At 42.7% G+C, this 13,887-nt stretch overlaps 1 protein-coding gene across 2 annotated transcripts in view; it reads left to right on the top strand.

Moving 5' to 3' along the window:
• LOC145362493 (uncharacterized) overlaps window positions 1-13,887 on the top strand; it is a 46,379-nt gene that overhangs the window by 8,013 nt on the left and 24,479 nt on the right. The window contains exon 3 of one of the 2 annotated variants that reach the window (XM_080218513.1): window positions 2,013-3,116. In XM_080218513.1, coding sequence (XP_080074639.1) covers window positions 2,013-3,116 — 1,104 coding nt within the window. Of the gene's footprint in view, window positions 1-2,012; window positions 3,315-13,887 lie in introns of those variants that run through there. The other variant, XM_080218512.1, reaches the window with a different exon arrangement.

Raw genomic sequence — 13,887 nt, 5'->3', positions numbered from 1 at the left:
GTGTGCCCGCAAGCTGGATAATCTTCTAAACTTCTTTGTGCAGTGAGAGCAGCTGAACGATCTCTCCTTAGTGTGAATGTCACAATGGGACACCAGTTGCCAATATCTTTTGAAGCCGCTCCCACTGTCAGAACATTTAAAGGGTCTTCATTGCTGTGAGTGACAGTGTGTTTCAACAAGTGAGAGTAACTGAGTGAATCCCTTCCCACTCACAGAGCAGGTGAATGGCCTCACCCCAGTGTGAATGCGTTGGTGAATTTCCAGTCAACATGGGTGTCTGAATCCTTTCCCACAGTCCACACATTTCCATGGTTTCTCCATGCTGTGGGTGTCCTTGTGACTCTTCAGATTAAACGATCAGTTAAATCTCACACAGAGCACAGGTACAGTCTGTCCTTGCTATGATTGCTGCAATGTATTTTCAGGCTATGTAACTGATTAAAGTTCTTTTTCCACATTCAGTGTACTGGAAAACTCTCACTTGGGTGTCTGCATATCTCGGAGTTTTCACAATCTCACTTATTTTAAAGTATTCTGAAGCAGACAATACAGAGCAACATTTTTCCTGCTTGATTCAACAGTCAATGATGGTCAGGCCCCGATGAATCAAGCGACTCTGTCAGATCTAGATATGATGTTTATTTTAGATTTCGGTCTGTAAATTGTCACCTTCTGATGTCCTGTAGAATGAGTTTACAAAAGTCATCGTGTCAGTACAGGATAGAAATTCAGAACAGACAATTCTAGTTGCTATGAAACATTCTATCCTCTCTCATTCCCCAAAAGCTGTAAATCCCCATCTCACACACTCTCCCTCCATTCTCACCCTGCTGTATCTAATATTCACCCTCCCAATTCTCCTGAAGGTGCTGATTGAGGCTGATTAACAGATCCATTCTCACTTCTTCCTGTCCTGGACACAGAGAGTTGAAAATCTTCAAGCTGACAACCATGTTAAAGTTTTACATTTGGACATAAATGAACAGACTAATCACGGAATCTTAGAATGCTTACAGTGCAGGAGATCATTTGGTCCATTGAGTCTGCAATGACTCTGACAGAGAATCCCACCTAGACACCATTCCTATTTACCCCGCCATTCCCTCTCACCTACACATCTTTGGAGGTAAGGGACAATTTAGCATGTTCAATCAGCCTAAGCTGCACATCTTTAGAGTGTGGAAGAGAATTGGAGCACCCAGAAGAAGTCCATGAAGACACAGGGAAAATCTGCAGATCTGCTCAGACAGTGACCCAAGCCGGAGAATCGAACCAGTGTCCCTGGATCAGTGAAGCAGCTGTGCCAGCCTCTGCCACGGTGCCGCTGCAACGATGTGTATAATACAAAGCAAGAGATACATGAAAAATGTAAGGAGGATCCTAATTTAGGCAACAAGTGATGATCAGGAAGTTAAAAATTAAAGACTAGAGAAAGAGAAAAAAAGTGTTTTATTCGCAAATGTTGGAGACATAAGGAAGTTTGAATCTGTCTAAAGCTCAATCTTCATTCAGAGAGAGAGAGCAGCAGCAGCTTTGCTGGCCAGGAGTGAGCCGCTGAACAAGCCCATTGTCCATTTCCGCATTCAGACAGAGGAGCGGTGATTGGCTGGGGGAACAGAGTCCTTCCGGTCCTCCAGAGTTCCCATTGGTCAATCCCCCGCATACAGACAATGGGAGGCGGAGCCCCACGTGGGGGTAGGCGGGACTTTGCCTTCCAGCCGCGCTGAGCGGCTGTCCAATGGGAAAGGCTGGAAGACCCGGACAGACAATGGTCAGTGCGCCGGCTTTGTCCCGGGCCCCGCCCCACACACCCGCACATGCGCATTCCCCAAATTCCGCCAATGTGCACTTCCGACTCACTGCCTCTCACCGTAGCTGGCCAATGGGAAGTGTTAGAACACCGGAAGGACTCTTGTCCTCCAGCCAATCAGATTGTCCACCCAAGGGAGAGGCAAGGACACCTGCACCATGGAGAAACCATGGAAATGTGGGGACTGTGGGAAGAGATACAGATTCCCATCAGAGCTGGAGGTTCACCGGCGCATCCACACTGGGGAGAGACCATTCACCTGCTCTCAGTGTGGGAAGGGATTCACTCAGTTATCCCACCTGCGGACACACCAGCGAATTCACACTGGGGAGAGGCCATTCACCTGCTCTCAGTGTGGGAAGAGATTCACACAATCGTCCCATCTACAGTCACACCAGTGTGTTCACGCTGGGGAGAGGCCATTCACCTGCTCTCAGTGTGGGAAGGGATTCACACAATCGTCCCATCTACAGTCACACCAGTGTGTTCACGCTGGGGAGAGGCCATTCACCTGCTCTCAGTGTGGGAAGGGATTCACACAATCGTCCCATCTACAGTCACACCAGTGTGTTCACGCTGGGGAGAGGCCATTCACCTGCTCTCAGTGTGGGAAGGGATTCAGTCAGTTATCCAACCTGCAGAGACACCAGCGAGTTCACAGTGGGGAGAGACCGTTCACCTGCTCTCAGTGTGAGAAGGGATTCACACAATCGTCCCATCTACAGTCACACCAGTGTGTTCACACTGGGGAGAGGCCATTCACCTGCTCTCAGTGTGGGAAGGGATTCAGTCAGTTATCCAGCCTGCAGAGACACCAGCGAGTTCACAGTGGGGAGAGGCCATTCACCTGCTCTCAGTGTGAGAAGGAATTCACTCATTTATCGAGCCTGCAGACACACCAGCGAGTTCACATTGGGGAGAGACCGTTCACCTGCTCTCAGTGTGAGAAGGAATTCACTCATTTATCGAGCCTGCAGATACACCAGCGAGTTCACACTGGAGAGAGACCATTCACGTGCTCTCAGTGTGGCAAGGGATTCAGTGATTCATCCAACATGCGGAGACACCAGCGAGTTCACACTGGGGAGAAGCCATTCATCTGCTCTCAGTGTGAGAAGGGATTCACTCAGATATCCAGTCTGCGGACACACGAGCGAATTCACACTGGGGAGAAACCATTCATCTGCCCTCAGTGTGGGAAGGGATTCACTGACCTATCCAACCTGTGCACACACCAGCGAGTTCACAGTGGGGAGAGGCCGTTCATCTGCTCTCAGTGTGGGAAGGGTTTTAGACTTTCATCCCAGCTGTTGAGACACCAACAAGTTCACGAGTGATTCCAGGGGTTGGATTCTGTTTATTGTTTCTGCTCTCAATTACATCCAGGACTGCATTTTGTTCATTCTCACAGTTGGACAATGGGGAATGTTGGAGGGTTTCTTTCAGCTGGACTGGCTGGCCTCATGACATTGCATCCAGTGGGTTAATGATCTTTGAGACTTGTTGCAAATACCTGCTTTCAAATTTCACAAAAGTATCATCAGTGACAGGATGTTAGGAAGTTCAGAGATAATTAGTAAGGATTTCTGTTTGGAACCCCCAAATGCCCATCCAATTTTCTTTGAAATTATTTATTGTCTCCACTTTCTCCACCTTCTTAGGCAGCGAGTTCCAGGTCATCACCATTCGCTACATCAAATTATTCTTCCTCACATCCCCCCCATCTCTGACTCAAAACTTTAAATCTATGACCCCGCCTTGTTCTTGTCCCACCAACGAATGGGAACAGCTTTTCTTTGTCCACCTGATTTAAACCTGTCAGAATCTTGTCAGGAATGTGTAGCTGGAAATCCCTCCCTAATAGCACTGTGGGCATACTTACACCTTAGGCATTGTAGCAGTTCAAGAAGGCAGTGTTGGGGTTGACCATGGCCGAGGCAGCTACATACAGCCACATATTCTGTTATAAAAGGACTGCAGATTATGGGACTGGACTCTCTTGACCACATTCTTGTGACTACTCAGTTTCTGCAATCACAGATCATTAAAGCTGCTTAGCAAGGCTCCAAAAGAGGACCTGGTGAGAATATTTACACAGAATGCATTAGCATTAAACTTACTCCATAAGTTTGAGCAGCATGGTAGCACAGTGGTTAGCACTGCTATCTCATAGGATTTGATTCCTGGCTTATGTCACTATCTGTGTGGAGTCTGCACATTCTCCCCATGTCCTCCTTTCCTCCGGGTGCTCCAGTTTCCTCCCAAAGTCTAAAGATGTGCAGATTAGGTGGATTGGCCGTGTTAAATTGCCCCTTAGTATCAGGGGGACTAGCTAGGGTAAATGCATGGGAGATAGGGCCTGGGTGTGATTGTGGTCGGTGCAGACTCAATGGGCCAAATGGCCTCCTTCTGCACTATAAGATTCTATGAATCTATGAATAACCAGCTGGTGTTCAGCGGCTGAGATGTCCGAAACTGTAAAAAAGCGGGTCTGACCAATCAACAAACGATGGTAGGTAGTAGATTAAGAAGCGTTCTCAGGCATTGCTTCAATTATTTTATCATAGATTTGTGATAAGAACTGCGAAGGTTTTGTTATCCGGTAGTCAGTGAAGTGACAATACACTCCAAGCAGCACTGGACTGAAAAGTTGACCTCTAAGAGTGGATTCTAATGGTTATAATCCGACCCAAGCGTGGACAGTGAAAAATTCACAGCTCGAGTGGGCACCAGACAGATTTCTTATCTGCGTTTTGGAAACTAAGAGCCAGAAACTTATCGATAAAATGATTTGAGAATAGAGCCAACATTTTGAGTCTGGATGACACTTCATAGGACCTCTCGTGAAGGGTCATCCAGACTTGAAAAGTTGGCTCTATGCTCTCATAAGAACACGGATCTTGCACCTCGACACGGATGCTGTCAGACCTGCTGGGATTTTCCAACATTTTCTGTTTTTGTTTGACTTTTATAATAAATGATTAAGTCTGATTGGAATCCCCACGACCCTCCTGCAATACAGAGAGAAATTGGTGACAAAAGGAGAAGAAGGATATGGATGATAAAGTGTGGGTTCTGATTCTCTGAGCCCGTGTAGAATTAAGAAAATGAGTGAACCAGTTGAGAAGAACAGAAATTACCCATCCCTAACAAAAACTGATCAAATTAAAATAGTTTGAGGAATATAACAAAAAAAATTAATAGATGAAGTTTAAAATCAAGTTTCTTTTGTTGTTAGAGAGGGGGTTTCTCACAATAACTTCATTGCAGTGAAGCCTACTTGAGACTAATTATAAGCTTTAAGTTTGTTAAAATTATTTTGTTATATGGGTTCAGAATACCTTGAGATTAAAAACTAATAAAGGCTATTGAAACAGGGTGGACTGACTTAGACTAACGTAGAATAAGGACCACAGTGTGCCTTATTTATATAATACAAAGGTACTGTCTGCATAGAGACACATAGAGAATTTAAACATGTATTTCAGATTTAAATATGTACTTTTTTTACTAAAATGTGTACCTTGGCCAAACTGCAGACCGCATAAAGTATAATGGGATAAAAACTGAGTGAGACAGGCCACATTCTTTCAGAATAGTGAAGCCACAGAACACAGTTTTTATCAGTATGAGTTATAAAAGTACACGCTTCCCAGACATTAGAATGAATAGAATTATTCATTTTTTACTGATAAGGGATGGCTAAGCAGGTAGTGGAAAGAAACTTTTGAACTCTATAAGCTGTGTAATAGAAGTTGCTGAGAATCAGTTAGAAAGCAACCTTTGAACCCTGTGGACCTCCATAAGTGAAAGTTGCAAAGTAACAGTGGGCAGGAACTTTCAGATTCTACAGACCAATGAATTCCCATTCTTCCAAAAGATGGAACGTTATTGGCCAAGGTAAATATTGTGCACGAACATGATTGGAGCATCCAGTTGGGATGACAGAGTGGGTGGGTGAAATGAACCTTCAAAATAGTATAACTATATGGCCAATGAATAACTTTATAAAGGAGTTGGACTGCCCAGCTGCCTTTCTCCCAGTGCGCGTTGGTCAATAAAGAATGTCTTAAACCAATACAGTGTCTTCCGCAAATCTTTGTATGAACTGGGTTCATCCCAACACTTGGCTTCTGAGAAAAACTCCCATCATATGTAAAGTGATGTAATTGTGTGCCAAGTTTTTTTTGCTCACTCCCCACCCCTTTAAGTTCTGTAGAAAAGCTAACACTTTCAGTGAACAGTTGGTTTGTTTGTAAATCACCTGGTAGTTTTTGATTGAGGATTTATGGGAACCAGTTAAATGTAGAAATTTTAAGCGTAGCCTGGAGGAACTTGGAATAACTGAGACTTTTATTGTGTTGTCAACCCAGTCCCAGATAAAGAACAAATATTTTACACCTGCAACATGTTTGGGATTTTAAATTAACAAAGACTAGATGTTGCCTCTAAAATCAGCCTTGGAGGTCGGCTTAAAAATAAGGTTGTTATAATGAAGGGGAATGAAGGATCTTACATCTTATTTAATCAAGGCGTTGTGAGCTTAGACCATAAGACATAGGAGCAGAATTAGGCCACTCAGTCCATCAAGTCTTCTCCACTATTCAATCATGACTGATATTTTTCTCATCCCCATTCCCCATAATCCCTGATCCCTTATTAATCAAGAACCTATCTATCTCTGTCTTACAGACTCTCGATGAGCTGGCCTTCACAGCTTTATGTGGTAAAGTGTTCCACAGATTCACCACTCTCTGGCTGAAGAAATTGCTCCTCATCTTTGTTTTAAAGGATTATCCCTTTAGCCTGAGGTTGTGCCCTCTAGTTCTAGTTTTTTACTAAGTTTCAATAAGATCCTCCCTCATCCTTCTTAACTCCAATGAATACAAACCCAGAGACCTCAACCATTCTTCACATAGCTCTTCATTCCAGAGATCATTCTTGTGAACCTCCTCCAGATTCTTTCCGAGACCAGCATATCCTTCCTTAGGTGTGTGGCCCAAAACTGCTCACAATACTCCAGATGGGGCCTGACCAGAGCCTTATACAGTCTCAGAAGTATATCGCTGCTCTTGTATTCTAGCCTTCTTGACATGAATGCTAACATTGCATTTGCCTTCCTAACTGCTGACTAAACCTGCATGTTAGCTTTAAAAGAATCTTGAACAATAACTCCCAAGTCCCTTTGTGCTTTTGATTTTCAAAGCATTTCCCCATTTAGAAAATAGTCTATGCCTCCAATCCTCCTACCCAAGTGTATAATCTCACGGTTGTCCAGATTGTATTCCACCTGCCACTTCTTTGCCCACTTTCCTAGCCCATCAAAGTCCTTCTGCAGCCCTCCTGCTTCCCCAGTACTACCTGTCCCTCCACATATCTTTGTATCATCTGCAGACCATCCAGTGGCACTGCTGCCTTAAAAAAGCAAATACAACAATGGTTTTGGCATATACTAGAAGGCAACAGTACCTTCTTTTCCATCTTCCAATCATTAAAGTATATTGTGAAATGTTTGTGGCGCTCTGTCACTTTAAGAAGCTAAAGCTGTGAGAGAAAATGCTGAGGATTCATTGTTTGAAATTTACGAGCTGTGAGAATTGGTGTGTTTTGTTTGTTTTGGTGGATGTTTGTAGATGTGTTTTATCATTGTTTTGGGCTACATTTGTTAAGGCTTATCTTTCAGGGGAATTAACCTTATCTTGAGTCTTTATTTAAAGGCATTCCTGGAAGTTTAGAAACAGAACCACAAGAACGTTTAAGGAATTCATTCTGGTTATTGTTGTTATACAGCTAATACTATGTTTCTCTGGGTAAGGATAATATTTGTGGGTTGAATGCTTCAAGCTTTGAGGTTTTCTGTCTGTGATTTAAGTCAAACAGATTTAAATAAAGGAAGTGTAATAAATAAAGCTTTTTTTTCACAGAAGTTGTGAACCTAGAGCCATATTCACTGGCCAGAGACATGATTCCAGGAGACTTTTCTAAATTTGTGGGGACTTTAATCCAGATCCAAACTCACACATGTGAGTATGAGAGAATTTTAATTGTAATGGTTATTTAAAATTTGGGACACGTGAAAAGATTACATGGAACAGCACAGCACAGTACAGGCCCATTGGCCCTCAATGTTGTGCTGAGCTATGTCCAAACCCAAGATCAAGCTATCCCACTCCCTATAATTCTGACCAATCCTGTGTTCATTGAATCATAGAATCTCTCCAGCGCAGAAGGGACCATTCAGATTATCCAGTCTGCTCCATCTCTGTAACAGAGCATCTTACACAGGCCCTGACCCTGCCCTGTCCCTGTAATCTCACACATTTACCATGGTTAACCTTTCTAACCCACACAGCTTGGGATACTAAGAGGGAATTCAACACTGCAAATCCACCAAACCTGGGCATCTTTGGTCTGTGGGTGGAAACTGGAGCAGCTGGAAGAAGCCCATGCAGACACAGAGAGAACGTGCAAACTCCACACAGACACTCACCCAAGGCTGGAATTAAATGCGGGGCATTGCGAGGTAGCAGTGCTAACCTCTTTGCAACCATATCACCCTATAGTTGAGGCCAAAACATTGTCTGATTTCAAGAAGATGTGATATATACTCTTGGGGCTAAAGGGATCAAGGGATATGGGAGGTGGTGGGGGTGGGGGAGAAACAGGATATTGAATTCGAAGGTCATGATCAAGATGAATGGTGTAGCAGGCGCAAAGGGCCAAATGGCCTACTCCTGCTTCTAGTTTCTATGTTTCTCTCCACTGTGCCAGCAATCCATCCAGTGGCACAGTGGTTAGCATTGCTGCCTTAAAAAAGCAAACACAACAATGGCTTTGGCATAAACTAGAATGTGACTGACAGTTTCACAATGGAGTCAAGGGCATCAGGAGCAAAAGATACCTTGGGAGGTGTAGAAGAAAGTGACAGAGATTACGAGTGGGTCCTTGGTAGGTTTTCTAAAGAGATTCCCAAAGGAAGTAGCAAGTTGGAAAAAGTCCAGAATAAATTAATCTACAGTTGCACTGGAAACTGTGCCTTACAACTGAATACAAAATACAAAGGGTTCAGGGAACTGGTGGATAAACTGCATAATGGACCTGATTGCTGGCAGGAGAGCATGTCTGTCCTGGGCAATCAGTTACATTGGGAACAGGGGACAGATGATAGGGTGAGTGGTGCTCAGAAAAACCTACTGCTGTTCGGCCAAACCTTGGAACAAGATATTGATTTACAGTCAGAAAATATCAGATCCAGTGAAGAGTTCGAAGATGGCATGGGGACTTTGAGGGAGCTAATTCAGCCACAAAGTGACACCTCCCTGAAGCAGTCCACTCCCTGTGTTTAGCTAAAACCAAACAACTTGAGACACAAATGAGTCACCAGCCAGCAGATGTAGTTGTTTTCTTCAAAAAAAGAATCACTAAAAGTACTCCCACCTCTCCTGTGTGATAAGGGAATGCCAGTGTGTGTGTGATTAGCCATGACTTTTGCACTGTCATGATCCACAACACTTACTCCAAGTTTGTTTGCTCAGCTGAAGGAATACCGTACATTTGAGTCATAATTGTTGAAGCAGAGTGTTGTTTGCAAGCATCGCAGATTTGAAGAATTAGTTTGGAAAGGGAATGAAAATTAATTTAATTTGAACTGCTGTGTGTTTCTATTTGAAATAAATACAGACTGTACCTAAATATAAAAGGAATGATTTGGGTTTGAAATTAAGTTGTTCAAGGTTAGGATTGTGAAGGCCAATTTTGCTCCCAAAACATGAAGATAAGGCTGCAAACCAGTTTCAACTTTCCAAAACATTTGAATTAAAATTGTTGAGATTCAATTAACAATACATTTCACAAAGTACTTCTTTCAACTTTGATTAAATAGCAAATATTGAAAATTGAAATTGGTGTTCAAAAAAGGATAAAAGAGATGAAATTTGAAGAAAATAACACGAGAGAAGTTTCTTAAATTATGTAATTTATTTGCATGCCAAATTTCCTCTGCCCACTCCCCACCTCTCTAGGTTCTACAGAAAAGTTAACCCTTTCAGTAGACAGTTGATTGTTATAAATCGACACACAGCCTTTGTTTTTTTTAATGTAACCTATGATTGGACACATTAACTCACTGAGATCTTGACCAGAGCCAGATGGATTGTTTGTGTTTTTTGTTTAAACAGGTGATGATGGTTTCCAGCTCTGAGTGAAGGCAGCAGTTTTGAGAATGAAAGCAGAGAATAAAAGACTTTACCTTTCAGAAAGCCAACAAGACTGCTTTTGGGATTGGAATTGATAAATATCTGACATGAGTTGCTATTTCAAGCATTTGAAATGGAAATTACCTGGTGTTTAAAGGAAAGAATAAAATTGATAATGCCTGGAATCAAATGGAAATGTTTAATTTCTGTAAAAACATATTATAAGAATACTTAATAATTTATTTGACTCTAAAGATTCTCCAGAACTCCTGAAAGTGTAGTTTAAATCCATACATTTGGGTGTTTATGAAGATTTGAGTGAAAGGGACGTCTCGATGAGATGAATGAGGTGACAGTTTTCTCTTGGAGATACTTGTTTCTTTGTCTATGAACTATTTGAGAAAAATGAATTTGATAATCTGGCCACCATCTAAAACACTGGGACTGTACAGGAGGAAACAAGTAAAGACATTGAGATGAAGGACACCTGTAAACCTGACTTTGGATTTTCTTTTGAAGACTCTGACAGAATTATTGAATGGTGCATCCTTTGTAAGACAGTGGAATCCAGGATGATGAAACTAATTGGTAAAATAGACAGCACAATCCCAAAAGACCTGATAATCCTTCCACAAATGCAAAACAATGATTTGTGGGAGAGGGCAGAGAGATGCCAACAAGTAGGGCAAAAGAACACTGTCTGGTTTGAAAGAAAATGAGTGACAACATTTAACAGGGAGGGAAATAAGTGAAGGTGAGATTCCAACAGAGAATTAAAGAAGAAATTGGAACACCGATGTGAGACTGCAGAAATGGTTTGTAAATTGGGAATTAACTTACATCCGAGAGTACACGGTGCAGCTGCACTGAAAAGTGAAGGGCAGTCCAGTGGCAGAGTGGTTAACACTACTCCCTTACAGCGCCAAGGACCTGGATTCAATTCCAGCCTTGGATGACTGCCTGTATAGAGTTTACACATTCTCCTTGGGTCTGCGTGGATTTCCTTTAGGTGTTCCAGTTTTTTGCCTTCATCCAAAGATGTGCGGGTTGATTGGCCATAGTAAATTGTGCCTTATTGCCAGCTGGACTAGCAGGGTAAATAAGTGGGGTTATGGGGATATGGCCTGGATGGGATTGTGGTCTGTGCAGCCTTGATGGGCCTCCTTCTGCACTGTAATGATTCTATGATTTAAATGGGACTTTCTCAGCTACTTGACCAACAGCATGACATGAAATGGTTAATATGGTCTGAAGAGTAAGAAATCACTTTGAAATGATAAAGGCACTGACACATACTCCATAGAGAAACTGATTGTAAGACCAAACTAAATGGAATTTTTGATTAGATCAAATGAAGCCGAGGGAGAAATAATAGTTAATCAGAATGAATTACAAGATGGATACAGGTGAAGGAACAGCTTTGAGAATTTTTTTTAAGTCTATGCAATTTGTATAGGAATTATATGTTATCACTGCTTTTATATCCAATTATACCGGTTCAATTATATCTAAAAATTAGTTATGAGAAGAAGATTGTAAAGGGAAAGGAAGTTGGCTATCTTGGACAAGGCCAATGAACAAAAGGGGGGAAATATCAGAGTGAATTAATAGATTTCATAAAAGAGGTGATAGATGTAATACCCCTGCATTCGAGTAAAATCACATGTTTGTCAAATGCTCTACGTCAAGGTTCTAATATCAGCAAGGTTGTTTACTTGTTTGAGGAACAAACAATTTCTAGATTACAGACAAGCCTTGGGTGAAGTTTTAATAATAAACCTACATTGGCAAGGTAGGAATTTTAGAACAATGTTTTGTGTTTTGACTAACAGTATAGCATTGATATCTGTATTGCAGCTGAGAGCGGTGTTGGAAAGCTCAGTGGGATTGGTGAGTGAATTTGGGCTTTGCAGGTTGGACTCTGGTTGTGGAGGTACTGAATGCCCCGGGGGCAGGATTTTGGGAAATCGCCTTTGGTTCAGGAACCTGAGGAAAATTCATATTTCTACAGGGATGGCCACCCAACTGAAGTGATTAAAGTCGCTTGTCTAGTTCACCATTGTACCTTAAAATAAATTTCAATTCATTTGCTGTTTCAGAGGCTTTTCTTGATGGTTAAGTCCCTTTCAAACTAAAGCATTTAGAGGGTCAATATGGAACTGAGTTACCATGCTGTTGTAACCAAATCAAATTGTGTCTAAATATTAATAGTATATCCCTGTAAAGCTGACAGAAAAGCTTTACGAAGGTTCAAATAAGATTCACAAGGATGTTAACAGAGCTGAGTGTGTTTAAGTCACAGGATAGATTGAATAGGCTGGGGATAATTTTGCCAGGAAAGAGAAGGCTGAAGACTGACCTGACAGAGATTTTAATGGGTGTGATAGGATTGATATCATCAAGTCATCACTGTGATTACAGGATAGAAATCTGGAACTGACAATTCTAGTTCTCACAGAAAATCGTTCTTCATCTCAAATTATAAATATATGTCCCCACACACTCCGTCTTTTCTGAAGTAAAGTTTATTTATCAGTCAAAAGCAAAGTTTACTTTAAGACTGCAATGAATTTGAGAACATAAGAAAGAACATAAGAAATAGGAGCAGGAGTAGGCCATCTAGCCCCCGAGCCTGCCCCGCCATTCAATAAGATCATGGCTGATCTGTCGTGGCTCAGTTCCACATTCCCACCCTCTCCCCATAACCCTTAATCCCCTCTCTTATCAAAAACCCATCAACCCGCGTCTTAAAAATATTTAGCGAGGCAGCCTCCACCACTTCAACGGGCAGAGAATTCCAGAGATTCACCACCCTTTGAGTGAAGAAGTTCCTCCTCAACTCCGTTCTAAACCGCCCCCCCCTTTATCTTGAGGCTGTGCCCCCTAGTCCTACTGTCTTTTTTGAGCGGGAAGAGTCTCTCCACCTCTATCCTATCCATCCCATTCATCATCTTATATGTCTCAATGAGATACAGTGAAATTTCCCTAATCGCCACATTACAGCGCCTGTTCGGGTCAATGCACCTAACCAGTACATCTTTCAGACTGTGAGAAGTAACCAGAGCCCCGGGAAAAATCCGTGCAGACCTATTGATTGTAAAATTACGTCATCCTACTATCCTCCTCTTGCTTTTTCTCCAATTTTCCTCCCCTGAAGGTGTTGCCTCTCGACTTCAGTCTCATACTCACCTATTGTCCTCCCCAATATGTCACCCAGTTCTCTAAGTCATTCCATCTAAATTTAACAACCTATTTTACTATAAGGTGACATTCCAATCCAATCCAGTGATATCCCATTGTACTTTATGAAAGGGCGGGGTCACTGCGCCCAACTTTCCATTCCAGTCCCAGGGTTTTGGATACTGCGGTCTGGATGCGTAATGGCGGCTGCATCTCCCACACTCCATCGCGCCGCAGAAACCACTCTATCCGCCGCGCAGGCGGGCGGTCTGGGACTGCGCATGTCCAAGGGAGAGGAGAAGCTGCGCGTGTGCCGATGAGCGCCCACCCCCTGACCCTCGTGCTGAGGTGTTGGCCAATGGAAAAAGTTGGAGGACCGGAAGGACTCTGCTCCTCCAGCCAATCAGTGTATGAGCTTTGTGTGACTGAAGATGGAGTTTCAGAAACATTAAAACTTCCTCCTGTGAGTAAAACACTTTCTTTTCTCCCCCTTTCCATTTCTTTTCCCATTCTGGGGGGTCAGTGGGGACTTGCAGCAACTGAAGGGTAAGGAAGTGAGTCCAGTCTGTATATTCCACACATTGTCAGTCCAGTCAGATAGACAGATATCTGTCTGCAGCCTGCATGGAGATTTTCAGCTCTCTGTTTGTCCAGGACAGGCAGCAGTGAGCATGGATCTGTCAATCAGCCTCAATCAGCACC

The sequence above is a fragment of the Carcharhinus amblyrhynchos genome, unplaced genomic scaffold (assembly GCF_965287045.1).
Source record: "Carcharhinus amblyrhynchos unplaced genomic scaffold, sCarAmb.v2.hapA scaffold_38, whole genome shotgun sequence".
Classification (NCBI taxonomy): Eukaryota; Metazoa; Chordata; class Chondrichthyes; order Carcharhiniformes; family Carcharhinidae; genus Carcharhinus; species Carcharhinus amblyrhynchos.
This window is presented reverse-complemented; position numbering and strand designations above follow the sequence as displayed.